The 17035-nt window shown below is 39.0% G+C and overlaps 2 protein-coding genes across 2 annotated transcripts in view; one reads left to right on the forward strand and one right to left on the reverse strand.

The window, feature by feature from the left end:
• Positions 1–8336, reverse strand: part of LOC134801887 (neutral alpha-glucosidase AB) — a 34109-nt gene extending 25773 nt beyond the window's left edge. Inside the window, exons 1-4 of the mRNA XM_063774540.1 lie at positions 8151–8336; positions 7803–8037; positions 5376–5503; positions 1558–1663 (exon numbers count right to left, since the gene is read on the reverse strand). Coding sequence (XP_063630610.1) covers positions 1558–1663; positions 5376–5503; positions 7803–8036 — 468 coding nt within the window. The 5' untranslated portion in view covers position 8037; positions 8151–8336. The remainder of the gene's footprint in view (positions 1–1557; positions 1664–5375; positions 5504–7802; positions 8038–8150) is intronic.
• A 1496-nt stretch (positions 8337–9832) lies between these two features.
• Positions 9833–16410, forward strand: LOC134801850 (macro domain-containing protein PG1779-like). The gene is made up of 4 exons (XM_063774486.1): positions 9833–10233; positions 13359–13451; positions 14098–14173; positions 15016–16410. Exons 1-4 carry the CDS (start codon positions 9853–9855, stop codon positions 15342–15344), a joined length of 879 nt encoding a protein of 292 aa, XP_063630556.1. The 5' UTR covers positions 9833–9852; the 3' UTR covers positions 15345–16410.
• The last annotated feature ends 625 nt before the right edge of the window (positions 16411–17035 follow it).

The following is a 17035-nucleotide window of genomic DNA, read 5'->3' on the forward strand; positions in this document are numbered from 1 at the left end:
TAAAATGATACTCTAATAAACATTAGGTGATAAAACTGATAAAAAATTGCAATTATTTCAATCGGGACGAGGGTTTTAAGATCTCATCCACATGGAATCCAGACAGTCGATAAATCGAATATCGTTAGTGTTGTGTGTCGACATATCCATAGTCCACAATACCACAGATTAATAAATAGTTACTACGTAACAGATACTTCATTCCCAAACAAAAGCAAAAATACCTACGCTATAATAGCCTACAGAACCTTAATAATAATACCTGCTGCTCAGGACAAGAAGAAATGTACCATAATTACGCACACAAAGAGTCGAGACTGTGTTGCCCGCCGTTCGAGTCACGTGCCAACGCGTCATCGTAAGAATGCGCTAGGGTTGTAGCTACCCTACCTATGATGATTATTGTAATAAAACGAATGTTGCGAATCAAATATGTTTTAGTTTTAATATAATGATTTATAATTTTTTCACTTCTCGGAATTCTCTGTTATTAAAATTTAATAAGTAGTTGAAATCGCGTAAATAATTTTAATAAATATTCAGGAGCAAAGCAACAGACAATCAACGGTTTTTAAAAGTTGTAATGCGGTGCTACCAGGCCGATTAATTATTACGTCGTCAAAGTTATTTAAAAATACTTTTTCTAACCCTTCAATATAATTATTAAACTTTCAGTGGCCTATTTTATAAAGCTACAAGATACAATTTACAAGCGGAAGTCTCGTTCTAACACATAGGGTTAGAAAGAAACTTCCGCTTGTAAATTGTAACTTGTAGCTTTATAAAATAGGTTACAGGTGGGACCTTTAGCCCGCCATAAAAAGATGATTTTTTATTATAGGCTTTTTCCTTTGTTTTTTGACTTTTTCACCCATCTACTGCACAATAATTACGTGGTTTCGGCATTTCGAAGCATAAGCGCGGGAAACGCGCGGTGCAATGCGGTGCGAGCGCTGAGGCGGGCGTTCGGCGGCCCTCTGTCGGTTGTATCGTCGACGATACGCCGAGCGGTAGGCATATAGCGCGTGGCCTTGAGCGTGTGACGGAGGCCTGACAATACGTTCAAGCTGATAAACAAGACCAAGTGCGGGTAGTTCGAAAAACTCGCGCGGCTAGAAGATGTTGGTCAACTTATCCAGTCTTCTCCGAGACCACGGGGTCGGAGGTAAATCTTCAAACTAAATACGCGATTAAGTCCCGTTGTCTATTGGTGATAAAACTGATAAAAATTATAACACTTTAAACTTTGATAATAATTAGCAAATGGGTCGAACAACTATTTCTTGTTGTTATTCTGTCCCATCAGCCAGGAGACAATAATAGCATAGTTTCTTAGAAGAGCTACCACGTTCTACAAACATGCTTAGTAGATGTCCCATTATGGAAAGGCCTTATAACTACCAAAAAAGTCAAGTTTGGTTCATTTAAATACGAAATAACTAGTATTTTAAGAGTGACCCAGGAGACCGTAACCATGGCAACTAGTGACAAGAAAAAGTTGATTCACCCAAATATTTAAATAGTCGATTTTTTAAACTAGGCATATTAAAAACATACCTGATCAAGGAACTCCAACTTGAAGGGTTCTGCCGTGATTAGAACCTTATGGCCTTGCCCGTTGACCACCGTCACCACACCTTTCGCGCTGGACACCAGTTTCAAGCTGAAATTCATATCATTTATAAGTAATAACAAAAAGAATAGATAGTATAGAGGGGTCCTGTCATTGTAAATTTTGTAGTCACTGTAAATTTACTGCCATCTATCGACACACGACTAAAACTCAAAATGAAAACGTATAAAGTTATCAAAAAATGTATATATATGGATAAATTATTTTATTATTTTTATATCATTTTGATCCATGTTCATTCACTGATATCTATGTGTTATAATTGTTAAATATGAAACGGTGTCGTCACGCCATCTAGCCGAGGATAGGCTAAAGGTGTGTGCGGCATCTATTCGAGAATGACTTTTACTTGAATTCCGAGGCACGTTTTTTCCTTAGACTTTATTCGTCTTATACGAAGTTACATATGTCTTTGGTAATAAGTATTGTTAGGGGGAGGTCAAATAATCACACAAATTTTACAATGTTTTAATTTTTACTGAGACTAATATCATTGATTGAGTAATGAAAACAAATGATAATAATATAATATACTAGCGACCAGCCCCGGGTTCGCACGGGCTAACAAATTATACACCTAAACCTTCCTCAAGAATCACTCTATTGATAGGTGAAAACCGCATGACAATCCGTTCAGTAGTTTTTGAGTTTATAGCGAACATGCAAACACACAAACAGACAGACGCGGCGGGGGACTTTGTTTTATAAGGTGTAGTGAAGCCCAGTGGCGGATTTGCCTTAAGGCCCAGTAGGCCCGGGCCTAGGGCGGCAATAAGACATTAAGAGCGGCAGCAAGGCGGCAGTCTATACGGTGCATGCTGAGAAAGGGGCGGCTAGTGAGTTACAACAGTGCCCGGGGCCTAGGGCGGCCAACACTGCAAATTAGGCTTGTGTCGGTCATGAACTAAGAACTGTTAAGAATGAAATCCCATCAAGGACCGAAAGGAACTAAATCTTTTTGTACGCTCTTAATCGGTCTTTAGGTCCTTTAGTTCAGTGGGATTGGTGAGCGCTTGACATGAGTGAAACAGAAAATAGACTGAACGAAATGGTTCACAATGACGCTGGCACGAGTGTGAACGAGATAAAAGAGTGACAAACAGTCCTAAACCTGAAGAGTATGAAGAAAAATCAAATATTTTTTCTGTATTTTTTATATTATTTTATTATGTCTAGCTTTTTGATGTTTAATCGTCATATAGTATCGTACAACTTGAATCGTAATTCAGTTGCCAAAGATTTAGGAAAAAACTACTGTAAAATCGATTCATACATTCCCAGCTCTCAAAGACCGAACTGAACTAAAGGAACTAAAAGACCGAACTAGTTCGTTTGACCGATTGACCAAGAGCGGAGCGCTCTCTGTAGTGACCGAGCAGGCACAAGCCTACTGCAAATCCGCCACTGGTGAGGCCTTATACTCGTATGTTATTTAAGAGTTTGATATACTAATGATAATGTCATTCATAAACACTTATAATACTGTTATGCCAACAGTACTTTCGAATACCATTCTTTATCAAATGCCGTTTGTTACTCGAATCCCATTCTCATTTCCTTCGATCAAATGCTGTTTGTTACTTATGTTGTGTTTGTAAACAAAACTTCAACGTAACAGGTATGCATAAAATGCATGGCATCCCAGAGTTTTGATTTAAAGAGAAACACTTCACAGTATTTTGCGCTATCATAAGAAATTGCTCAGAAATATGAGTAAATAAAAAATAAAATAAATATTGGGGACATCTTACACAGATCGTCCTAGCCCCAAACTAAGCATAACTTGTACTACGGGTACTAGGCGACGATATAAACATACTTATATAGATAAATACATACTTATATACATAGAAAACAACCATGACTCAGCAACAAATATCTGTGTTCATCACACAAATAATATATCATATATGCCAAGTTGCCTACCCTATAATTCTTTGCAAACAAAAACAGTTTCTCACAGGTAGACTTATAAAAATCAAATCCACATATCAATCTGCAACCAAAACACTCCCGTTAACTAGCTGATAACGCTAATAGTATTGTTACAATTCCTTATCAAAAACCGTGGTCAAATAATGCTATTTAAATTAGAAACCTACATCCTTCAGCATAAGGACGAATTCGGAAAAAACTTTATGTAACAAGGTTAATCGGTTTGCTCGACAATTTTACGGTTTAATTAAAATCATATTGGTTATAAAACTTATAAATATACGTTCCTAAGACAGAAGATTTTCTTTTTATTAAAAACGGGACCCTATTACTAAGACATCACTGTCCGTCTGTCTGTCACCAGGCTGTATCTCATGAACTGTGATAGCTAGACAGTTAAAAAATTCACAGATGATGTATTTCTGTTGCCGTACCCTAATAATAAGTACGGAACCCTCGGTGGGCAAGTCCAACTAGCACTTGCCCGGTTTTTAAATAATATACCTAAGACATAGTTCCATTACTGAGACAGGCATTGACATAGATATCTTATCTAGGGACTGGCTTTACGGGCAATAATAATGAGGCATGACAGGGGCCAGTACAGCGGTGTGAAACCGCTACAACGGGATTGGTTGATGAGTTCGCATCACGCGCCCGATTGGTTGATGAGTTCGCACTACGCGCGCTATTGGTCGCAACTAGTTGCGTTAGACTGCACGATTGGCTGGAATTCGTGAGTAACACCGCTGAACTAGTACCATTTTTAGGGTTCCGTACCCAAAAGGTAAAACGGGACCCTATTACTAAGACTTCGCTGTCCGTCCGTCCGTCCGTCTGTCTGTCACCAGGCTGTATCTCACGAACCGTCATAGCTAGACAGTTGAAATTTTCACAGATGATGTATTTCTGTCGCCGCTATAACAACAAATACTAAAAACAGAATAAAATAAAGATTTAAATGGGGCTCCCATACAACAAATGATTGTGATTTTTGACCAAAGTTAAGCAACGTCGGGCGTGGTCGTTTTTTTTTTCATTATGGTACGGAACCCTGCGTGCGCGAGTCCGACTCGCACTTGCCCGGTTTTTAGTACCCGTAAGGCCCGTCCTTAGATATTATACGTCAATGGAGACAGGGATATCAACATTAAATAGCTAACCTGTCGCCCTTAGGCTCGCCGTCCAAAGAAAACTGAGTCCTGTAGCGAGGGTACAGCGGGTCTGCTTCATCCAACTCCACCCTGAAGGTCCCGTTGACTAGCGCCGTCAGTTTGAGGGCGTAGTTCCACTAGAGACAGGGATATCAACATTAAATACTAACCTGTCGCCTTTAGGCTCGCCGTCCAAAGAGAACTGAGTCCTGTAGCGCGGGTACAGCGGGTCTGCTTCATCCAACTCCACCCTGAAGGTTCCGTCGCCTAGCGCCGTCAGTTTGAGGGCGTAGTTCCACTAGAGACAGGGATATCAACATTAAATACTAACCTGTCGCCTTTAGGCTCGCCGTCCAAAGAGAACTGAGTCCTGTAGCGCGGGTACAGCGGGTCTGCTTCATCCAACTCCACCCTGAAGGTTCCGTCGCCTAGCGCCGTCAGTTTGAGGGCGTAGTTCCACTAGAGACAGGGATATCAACATTAAATACTAACCTGTCGCCTTTAGGCTCGCCGTCCAAAGAGAACTGAGTCCTGTAGCGCGGGTACAGCGGGTCTGCTTCATCCAACTCCACCCTGAAGGTTCCGTCGCCTAGCGCCGTCAGTTTGAGGGCGAAGTTCCACTAGAGACAGGGATATCAACATTAAATACTAACCTGTCGCCTTTAGGCTCGCCGTCCAAAGAGAACTGAGTCCTGTAGCGCGGGTACAGCGGGTCTGCTTCATCCAACTCCACCCTGAAGGTCCCGTCCACTAGCGCCGTCAGTTTGAGGGCGTAGTTCCACTGTTGAAGAAAATTACAGTCTAATTCAAGATGTCAACAACTTTCAAGTTTTAATATTAGTTCTATATCGCCCAAACGGCTTTTACCAATCATGCTTGCTATGGTTTTCAATGAAAATAAATAAATAAATATTATAGGACATTTTTACACAAATTTACTAAGCCCCATGGTAAGCTCAAGAAGTCTTGTGTTCTGGGTACTCAGAACACGATATATACAATATAACAATATTTAATAGAATTTCAGAAAATATAATCACTCATTTTATATAATATACATTTGGTATATATAATGTCAAAGTTTACAATACAATACAATACAAATCTTACAATCTACAATATAATACAATACAATACAAATCCAAAAATTAAATCAAACACAACCCAACACAATATAATATAAATACTTATATACATAGAAAACAACCATGACTCAGGAACAAATACACAAATAATAAATGCCCTTACCGGGATTCGAACCCAGGACCATCGGCTTCATAGGCAGGGCCACTACCCACTAGGCCAGACCGGTCGTCAAAATCTTCGTTTTTTATTTATTTATTTAGATTACCAGTACAATTTGACATTGGGTTAACGGTTTAACTGCTTAACCTCGGGTTAGTGGGATGGTGCAAGTGGCCCTAAGTGTGATTATCTGGGAAATTAGAATCGAGAATAAAGTCCCTTTTTATATATTTTTACATTTAGTCTTAACACAAAAATACAATTTGAAGTTTAGTTGCATCTTGGCCAACGGCCAGATTCGGAAATTCCAGAACATATTAATAGCACTGACATAATTGCAATGTTTATTTACGATATTGGTAATCATGATAAACAGGTATGGGGTTTCCCCGGATTTGTCCTAGTTTGGAGACCGTCCGGGGGGCTTTCAAAAAGTGTCCAGTGAAAACCGGGACACTTTTTTATGTGAGGAAACACCTCATTGAATTTAATTATTTACCGGCATTATTGTGTACAAAGTGGGTAAAAACCGAATAAAATACACCTCCGGGGAAAAAATGCGATTTACGCGAAATGTCCGGGTGTTTTTAATTCTTTGTCCGGGTTCGGCGAATTTAGAGATGGCAGCCTACAGGCTACTCAAGCCTGCTAATGTCCAACATGACTTCATCAACAAATTCAGACATGCGACTTATGCGGCAAGAAGTGCCGTGCAGCGATTGGCTTGTATAGCCATAAGAGGAAATCCATTGGCTGTCTCAACCACTCTTGACACAGCGTTGCAACAATCATCCGTCAGGGATGCAGTTGCCTTTGATGAATCATGATAAGCAGGGATGGGCAGAATAATGCTGCAGGCTACTCAAGCCAGCTAATATGTTCAACATGACTTAATAAATAATAAAGCAGAGAAATTAATACAGTGCTAAGATCTGTCCACTCGCACAGTCTTCACACCATAGATTAGGAGTGGTTACAGTGATACTTAGAGCGTGACATAGCCCCTAAAGCAAGGCGTAGACTAGCAAGAACTTGCATGCAATTTACATTATTCACAGACTACTAAGGTTTTATTTTAAATAAATTTAAGGTAAACTGCATTTAAAAGTTTGATCAGATGTAGTGACGCCACACAGCTGATCACACCTGATTACACAAACATAAAATAGATAAATAATAATAATCCTTTTTGTTCTTAACGCTTCATTACCTTTCACGCATCAATGATTTAGAACAATTCTGTGTAACTTGAGACATTACGTATAAAAATATAATACTCCTTGTAACTTGATACTTTTAATAATTTCACATCATTGAACAAGAATGTAACCTATTAAAACTTTAGTATATAACCTGCATGTTTTCTCAATAAAAAAACAGTATTTACTCGATTATACCCCACCACACTGCACACTATACAGCAGCGGTCGGTAAGAGGCGGCCCGCGCGCCTCCCTGGCTATTTTATATGGAATATTGACAAACAACAATGTCTGAAAAGTCATAAATGTTAACAAAGTGTGGCCCGCTATAACATTGTTAACTACTATGTGGCCCTCGGCTGCCAAAAGGTTGCCGACCGCTGTTCTAAGGTAACAGTAGTGCCAAACTTATGAATTAATTTATCTACACCTGCAGGGCTAACATTGTATTTTTTAGCAAGCTTTCTTATAGTTAACCCTTTATTTTTGCACCAGTCGTCCAAAATATTTTACCAGATACCACAAATTGTTTTTTTTTAACAGTTTCTGAATAAGCATTATTAAGTGGTGTCAAAAACACCACGCAATTTTGTGCTTTAAATAATTCGTGACTAATGAATAAAACATTACATACCAGTATAATCCTCTTTTCAGTTTCCGTGTCCACCGTATTGACTTCCGCAGTGAGCACATTTCCGTGCACTATAACGGTGTCCAAGTTCAGCGAATACTGAGACTTCTCCGGCTTCAAAGACCGCAAACGTTTGCAGAAACCTGATTGCTCGCACGTCTTAAAATTGTTCCTGTCCACGGCCAAAGAGCCGGCGAACGCCAGCGAAAACACCAGAAGAGCCCCGAGAGTCTTCATTCTGAAATAATACCACAAGAACCTGACGTGGTTATTTGTTAGACGCTCACAAAGGCCGGTGTCACTGACCAACACCTGACTTCAAGGACTGTAACGTGATATTATAAGGTTTACCTGGCGGATTTACTGCACAGCACACTTATAAATTTGTGACAAGCACCCCTGAATACTTTAAAATGCGAACATTGCCGGAAACACGTCGTTAATTCAATAAATATAATATTTTCTTGATAGCCCCGCACGCCAGAATTACGTGGAGAAAACTCGTTGTTTGACAAGTACAGTGCTGCCAGCTTGATATGAAATTCACCCTAGTATTAGTAGTATTTTTTTAAACGTCTGTTTTTTCTAAAAGCCAATTTTATTAATGTCCAATATAAATGTTTTTTAATGTTATTAATAGCTTAGTTAGACTTTTCATTAAGCAAGAGTTTTATTTAAGGGCCTCGTATGTAACTACCTTTCCAAACACCGCGACCTTATCGTTTTTAGCAATCTCAGTTGATCACAAAATCTTCCACTTCCAACTTCCTTGGTATAGGGAGGGGTGCGCCTTGGCAGCCGCGGTTGGACAACTTGGACACCATAGTCCTAAACCATTGATGTAGTAGCGTGTTGTCAACCACACGCATGCAGTCATTTGCCGCACTAATGTGGAAGAGTCATAGAGGGAGATTACCGTATTGACATCTTGGCTAGGCACCCTGATTAGAGTGATTAGATTGAGACATAAAATATCTTCACCAAGTAGATTGGGAATTTTTATTTTCTGGCAATACCAAAAACCTCCATTATTTTCTTTTTTACTTAAATAAGCCTTCAATTATTCGTAGTGATAAGTTTTATAATTAAATAAATAAATTCGTTTTAAACAATCCAATAAGTAATTACTTAATTGAATTTCTACAAGGTTTAGATTTAAAAGTAGGGTAAGTTTGTTAAAGACCGGATTTTACTATGTCAATGTCATGTCACCGCAGATGATTCCTCAAGATTCCATAAGTTCAGATACCACCATCCACCATTATAGTAGTAACAGACTATCGCACCGCGCGTCGCACAATGACCTTGGTGCGATGCGATAGTGTGTTACGGCCTTTAGAAATACAGCCTGGCAAAAAAGACTAGAAATTAAAAAGTGGCAACATTGTAGTGTCGTCCCTTTCAAATCAATTTATATATAGATGGTCAAGCAAATCTTGTCAGTAGAAAAAGGCGCGAAATTCAAATTTTCTATGAGACGATATCCCTTTCGCGCCTACATTTTTCAAATTTGCCGCCTTTTTTTACTGACAAGATCTGCTTGACCAACTATAAGAGAACGGGACAACAGTACAGTGTTGCCACTTTTTAATTTCTACTCTTTTTTGCCAGGCTGTACTTTTGTTTGCTGTTGATACGCTTCCGCACTGTTTAATTACGTAAGTTTAAGAGAAAAGATGTCTTTTTTTTACACAAATACATCATTTTAGTGGAAATTTATTATTTAATTTTTGTCTTAAGTTGGAAAGAAAATTATTATTATTATTCTTTAAGTGTTGTATTTGAATCTGGGGGCCGATTTCTGAATTACGATCGTTCGATTTCGTCACTCGAAAATCGGTGGAAAACGGCGAAATGCTAATTTTGGAAATACGAACGATAGAAATTGGGAATCTAGTGGTATTGACCACTCGTTTTCAATTTTATTAGTAGAATTTAAATGCCTAGTAGTGGAGATATTATTGAATGATATACACGAAATCGAGCGGTCGAATTTCAAAAATCGGCCCCCTGTACGTGTTTTCCCCGTTAACTGTCATTACTGTCAAGGATAATGTTATCGCCGGTATATCGCTCTTTATTTTCCAAGATTCCGAACCCATCACGTAAAGTTTTACCATTCGTTCAAATTCTACAACACCGTTCCGCTTCCTTTAAAAACATGACGTCGCCAGCGAAGTGGAAAGTCGAGAAAACCAAGATTTTAAACATGCCGTTAGACGAAAAAAGAAAACTTTACGCGTCGCCAGACTACGTAACTCTCGAGAGTGTTTCCCCTTGGGATGACTGTATTAGAACGCAAAAGGGTCTCGAGTCCAAGAAGCATAATCTGGAAGACTTGGAAGTATTTCAGAGGGCTAAAATTGACAACGAGAAGAACACTGAATTGATCAGAAAGGTCTCAATTTACAAAGGGGATATTACGAAACTTGAAGTGAGTACCTTCTGTGTTATAAGTTTTTTTTTCTTTTTTTTTTATTATTTATCCAAAAAACTCTTAAATACAGGGTGGCCACTTTCTGGAAAACCGGGAAAAGTCAGGGAATTTCGCTAGTCATGGAAAAGTCAGGGAATTGTCAGGGAAATTTAATGGAGGTCAGGGAATAAAAATTGTCTCTGTATGTACATAATAAAATAAAAATAAATATATTAATTTTACCATCTGCAAACATTATATCTTCTTCTTCCTGGCGTTATCCCGGCATTTTGCCACGGCTCATGGGAGCCTGGGCACAGAATAAGTAATAGGCGTGGGGTCTGCTTGAGTACTAATCCCATGATTTGACGTAGGCACTAGTTTTTACGAAAGCGACTGCCATCTGACCTTCCAACCCAGAGGGGAAACTAGGCCTTGATGGGATTAGTCCGGTTTCCTCATCATGTTTTCCTTCACCGAAAAGCAACTGGTAAATATCAAATGATATTTCGTAGGTACATAAGTTCCGAAAAACTCATTGGTACGAGCCGGGGGTTTGAACCCGCGACCTCCGGATTGAAAGTCGCACGCTCTTACCGCTAGGCCACCATCGCTTCATTATATATCTATAATCTATGTATAATCTGCAAATATTATATATCTACTATAATTAGTCTAACGCATTCACTGCCAGAGGGCGTGGCCTAGGAACAAACTTGTATGACGGTGGACGCACATTTGCGTCGGGGGCAGTGAATGTGCTAACCTGTTCACTTTAAAAAACCCCAAACGATGTACAGATTAGCCGTTTGGCACACGCATACTAGAGGTCAAAACAAAATTTTTGACCCGTAGTTCCTAAAAATATTTCCCGTAGGAGGGGAGTGCTGAGTCATTGTTTTTTTTGTATGGGAGGGAAATTTTTTATTTCAGAAAAGCTTTTTGAGGCGATCCTAAAACTATACCACATCATTACATTTCAGCCATTTTTTTAAATTAAAACAAAAATAATTTTCAAAACATACCAAGTTTGGGCTTCTCCAGATACGATATGGCTGATTTTTTTTGTACAATATACCTCAAATGATACGTGATATCCTCATATCTAACCCTAATAAAGCAATTTTGAAAATAATTTCATTTAGTATTTTTTTTTAATTTTTCAATAATACTTAGTGATACAGTCCTACTTCAGTATCTATTCTACGAGACTTAATGGAACTGTACTGCAGATACGGTGCATATTAATCATAAAATGATACGTAATATCCATATATCCAACGGGGAATACCTCTTTAACCCTACCATACACGATTGGTTTCTAAAAATTTTTTTTTTTCTCATAAAAAAAAAACAATGACTCAGCACTCCCCTCCTATAGATTTTTTTTTTAGGAACTGCGGGTCAAAAATTTTATTTTGATCTCTAGTATGCGTGTGCCAAACGGCTAACCCCGTACATCGATTTGCGGTTTTCTATGAAATTGGGGTCGTACGTTTGCCGCTAAATAGGTTAATAATAGGTAACGCTATATCCTACCACGGCGGTATAGACAAAATAAATATTGAAAAAAAATTATCCACGCGGCTCGTAAAGTGAGCATTACGAGCCACGTGGATCATTTTTAGGGTTCCGTACCCAAAGGGTAAAACGGGACCCTATTACTAAGACTTCGCTGTCCGTCCGTCCGTCCGTCCGTCCGTCCGTCCGTCCGTCCGTCCGTCCGTCCGTCCGTCTGTCACCAGGCTGTATCTCACGAACCGTGAGAGATGATGTATTTCTGTTGCCGCTATAACAACAAATACTAAAAACAGAATAAAATAAAGATTTAAATGGGGCTCCCATACAACAAACGTGATTTTTGACCAAAGTTAAGCAACGTCGGGAGTGGTCAGTACTTGGATGGGTGACCGTTTTTTTTTTGCTTTTTTTTTCGTTTTTTTTTTTTGCATTATGGTACGGAACCCTTCGTGCGCGAGTCCGACTCGCACTTGCCCGGTTTTTTTTTGTACACGGAGGAGCCACACAAAAAGATAGAAAATTTAAGTCCAGGGGGCCGATTTTTGAAATTCGACCACTCGATTTCGTGTATTTCGTTAAATGATATCTCCACTACTAGGCGTTTAAATTCTACTAATAGAATTGAAATCGAGTGGTCAATACCACTTTACCACTAGATTCCCAATTTCTATCGCTCGTATCTAGTAGATGATGAAAATATTTTGAAGTAGTCTCTTTTTTCAAATTTAATTTCCAAAATATCGATCCTAGAAGAAAAATTGTGAGGACCAAACTTGTAGAGAATCAAATTTCCTAAAATTTTTGTCCTCACGGTTTTACTGTAAAATCAAAAATGGCCGAGTTATTCAAGAAAAACCGTTTTTCGAATATACACAGGAGCCTGATTCAGTCTACTTTTTGAATTTACACTCCCAGTGACCCCCCCGAGGGACCTACGAAAAAAAATCCAAGAACTGATTATTCACGGGTAGGGTCGGATTTTTGGATATAATGACTGGACTAATTCAGATTCTGCAAAAACTCAAAAATGTATTCCAATTACATATTTTATATTTATTACATTTAAGATTATGGTCAGGGAAAAACTTGAAAAAACGCCTGGAAAACCGGGAAAAGTCAGGGAATTTGGGTTATAGTAAAGAGTGGTCACCCTGTAAATACTATTTTAACATAGTGAAACAGCGAACGAAAACCGCGTACGGTTTATCTGCCGCCAAGTAAAATTCACCAATGATTTTCTCGAAACCGTCGAAAAAACATCGTGTGGAGACCTAACTTACTTATCACAATGAGATAAGGCCTAGTTTTTTCTAATATTTAAATAATTGTATATCATATTGGATTAGCAATAACACTCAAAATTCAATTCTAAATATAACAGTCAAAGATTGTTTTTTAGCTGGCAAATTTAGATCCCTAGGACTTGTTTAAGCTATTTCACACCAGTTAGGTTTCCCAATAGCCAAGCCAATGATATTTCAACACATTCACTACCAAAGTTTTCATAGCGCTATGCTCGTAGCTGATCCCAGCATTTTCCTGCTTTGTAGAGGAAAGCGACTACATACTGAGAACCAGCCGACCAGAATCCTGGCACTCTATGTGTGAACTATCTTTTTCAGGTAGATGCTATAGTGAACGCAGCTAATTCTCTTCTAAAGGCTGGTGGAGGTGTTGACGGAGCTATCCATAGGGCTGCTGGACCTCTATTACAGGTATTGGAATAATTTCATCCTTTTGTTCTATGTATAATAATTTCATGTGTGTGTGTGTGTGTGTGTGTGTGTGTGTGTGTGTGTGTGTGTGTGTGTGTGCGTGCGTGCGTGCGTGCGTGCGTGCGTGCGTGCGTGCGTGCGTGCGTGCGTGCGTGACTATCCGCTTGAACTTTTTAATAGGGTTATTCTTTCAATCTACTTTATTTAAAAAAACCGGTCGAGTGCAAGTCGAACTCGCGTTCCAAGGGATCCGTACATTACCGAATGAACAATGTATTTTGTTATGTGGAATGTGAATGTCTTTAAAAAACCTGTAGGGGTCGGATCCGTACATTACCGAATGAACAATGTATTTTGTTATGTGGAATGTGAATGTCTTTAAAAAACCTGTAGGGGTCGGATCAAAAACTAAGTACTTAAATTAAGTCCGACTCACACTTGACTGCACATTTTTAATAGGTTTTTCTGTCATGTATGGGTAAAGAACTATTTTGCGAATTTTTTTGAAAATTGTAGACCCAGTAGTTTCGGAGATAAAGGGTGGGGGGGTCGTAAAGACAGACGCACGAGTGATCCTATAAGTGTTCGGTTTTTCCTTTTGAGGTACGGAACCCTAAAAATAATAATTTGTAATGTAATTTTACAGCAAGAATGCAACACCCTGGGAGGCTGCCCTACTGGTCAGGCCAAGGTCACTGGAGGCTATAACTTGCCAGCTAAATGTAAGTGGAGTAAACGGTTGCCCCAGCTGGTTAACTAAGCAGGAAAGCATGGGATAACTCTTTAATATATTTTTTCGAACATTATTGGAATTAAATACTAGTTTTTTGGCCTTGCCGAAACCTGCCGAACCGAAACCTTAGATGGACACTATTAGATATAGGTACTACTGCACTTTTCGATTCGTCAAAATAAAGATCCAAAATAGAGACCTTTTTATAGTCCTCTGGACTGGACGGCTAGCGGTCAAAAGCCCAGCCGTTATTAGGCTTGTGCCTGCTCGGTCACTACAGAGAGCGCTCCGCTCTCGGTCAATCGGTCAAACGAACTAGTTCGGTCTTTTAGTTCCTTTAGTTCAATTCGGTCTTTGAGAGCTGGGAATGTATGAATCGATTTTACCTTAGTTTTTTTTCTAAATTTTTGGCAACTGTATTACGATTCAAGTTGTACGATACTATATGACGGTTAAACATCAAAAAGCTAAACACAATAAAATAAAATAAAAAATATTTGTTTTTTTTTTTATATTTTTCAGGTTTAGGACTGTTTGTCACTCTTTTATCTCGTTCGCACTCGCGCCAACGTCATTGTGAACCATTTCGTTCAGTCTATTTTCTGTTTCACTCAAGACAAACGCTCATCAATCCCACTGAACTAAAGGAACTAAAGACCGATTAAGAGCGTGCAAAAAGATTTAGTTCCTTTCGGTCCTAGACGGGATTTCATTCTTAACAGTTCTTAGTTCATGACCGACACAAGCCTAGCCGTTATTATGGCAATGACTGACTTGAAATACCTAATCCACCAAACCTGGCCTCTAGTTGAAATATTTTTCATTTTACAGATGTCATCCACACAGTGGGCCCTCAAAACGGCTCAGCACCAGACCTCCTATCCTGCTACGAGAAATGCCTATCCTACGTAAAGGAATACGACATTAAATCCATCGCTTTCCCCTGCATCTCAACTGGCATCTACGGCTTCCCTAACCGTCTAGCTGCCCACATCGCTTTGAAAACTGCGAGGAAGTTTCTAGAAGAGAATCCGAAGATGAACCGAATCATTTTCTGCACTTTCCTGCCGATTGATGTTGATATATATGAAACTTTGATGCAGATGTATTTTCCTATGTACGAACGGAGATATAATGATGGGGCTAGTGTGACTGAATAAGTGAGAAAAAACTGAAAATTATAAGCCAGGATTTTATACTTTTGGTATTGCAGAGCAGCTGAAAATATACATTTGTCAAAAAATTTGTTGTTGAAAATTATCATCTCAAAGAAAGATCTTTGAGATGATAATTTTAGAATCTAGCATAAGCAAGATAGTGGTACAAGAGAGAGATAAATAATTTTGAATTTACGCTCCTCTCCCTAGCGTGCGTAGCCACGTTGCCAATCGTTTACGATCTATAGCGAACGAAATGCAACTGTCTCTGTCGCACTAATACGGAAGAGTAATAGAGAGAGATTACTGTATCGTACGATATGGAGCGCACGATTGGCATCTTGACTAGGCACCCTGAGCTCTCAAGTTCACAGCTAAACACAAGCCAAAAGCACCGCATTTGCGCGTTGCATATGTAAAAGAATACATTAAATATATGTGTGTATGTGCCGTGGAGGGGTGTGCATTTTAAAAATGGTTTATTTCTAAGAGGTCAAGTAAATGTTAGTGACATATATGTAGCTGGTCTATGTTTCATAAAAATAACCATAAAATTTGTTATGAATTTACTAAGTACCCACACTAAAGGCGTATCCAGACTAGTAAATTTTTCGCCAATCTGTTTAAATTGTCCGATCGAATCAGGACGTGCGGACGCAAACGCTAATTTGGCTCGCCGATAATGACCGATATTACCGTTAAAATGACGTGCGGACGCAAGAATACCAATTTGTGACGCCAGTATTTTCGTTCTGGGGCATTTTTTCAATTTTGAGGGCTCTAATATCACCATCAATCTAAAATTGGAGATTGACGCCAGTTTCATTTCTGATTAAATCGGTCGATTTGATCATCCCGTCTGGATATTTTGATCACCAGTGTTGCTTAATTTTTAAGGCATATTATCACATCAACATATGCTTGGCTTTTTATTTTTTTTGGTATGTTTGTTTTTTAATTGTTGCATGTTTTACTACTTTTAAGATTGGTGTAACCATTTCATTTTAATCTCGAATGTCTTTTTTATAATTATTACATTTATTACCTATAATGAAACGTTTACATGTTACATTGGCATTTTTATTAGAATTAAAACTCCGAACCAGGTATAAATTAGTTTGACCAGGGACTGTCCCATTTCAAACATAGATAGAGAGAATCATACCGTCTTTGTCTTACGCTAGTAGAGACCAAGCTAAGTTGGCAGCAATTTTAATAGCCCAGACCATAGTCTAATAAAACATGGTCTTCCATTCCCAGAGTGACACGGGCCTACGTCACAACAACATGGCCGCTATATATAGCGCTATCGCATATTATCATATAGCGCTGTCGCATGATGACGTAGGCCCGTGTCAGTTAGGTGACCTAGAAAAGACGGGAATGGAGTACCAGGCGGAGTATATTATTATACCATGGCCCAGACTGTAGTGTTATTTAAACGTCATAGACTTTTAAAATAACATTTGCACAGTCTGGGCTATCAACTAGTCTACTAGCACCCAAAAAAATGGATGGGATGGGTATAGTTTTTTTATTTATTTCATTCTCTTTTGTTTTCTTGTTATGGACTTGAGGGCGGTGTTGCCGGTAGCCTTAGAGGATATAACCAACGGAGACGCCATGTCTAAAATTTTCGGTACAAAATAGTCTGCCGTTTTTTGCGGGGGAGGGGCACATCAAATGTATAGGTA

The sequence above is a fragment of the Cydia splendana genome, chromosome 23 (assembly GCF_910591565.1).
Source record: "Cydia splendana chromosome 23, ilCydSple1.2, whole genome shotgun sequence".
Classification (NCBI taxonomy): domain Eukaryota; kingdom Metazoa; phylum Arthropoda; class Insecta; order Lepidoptera; family Tortricidae; genus Cydia; species Cydia splendana.

Bases quoted from the DNA above. Each gene is read 5' to 3' on its own strand.
- LOC134801850 (XM_063774486.1), top strand. From the start codon at position 9,853: ATGTTATCGCCGGTATATCGCTCTTTATTTTCCAAGATTCCGAACCCA. The intron at 10,234-13,358 runs GTGAGTACCTTC...TATCTTTTTCAG, and splicing joins GGGATATTACGAAACTTGAA to GTAGATGCTATAGTGAACGC. The intron at 13,452-14,097 runs GTATTGGAATAA...GTAATTTTACAG, and splicing joins CTGCTGGACCTCTATTACAG to CAAGAATGCAACACCCTGGG.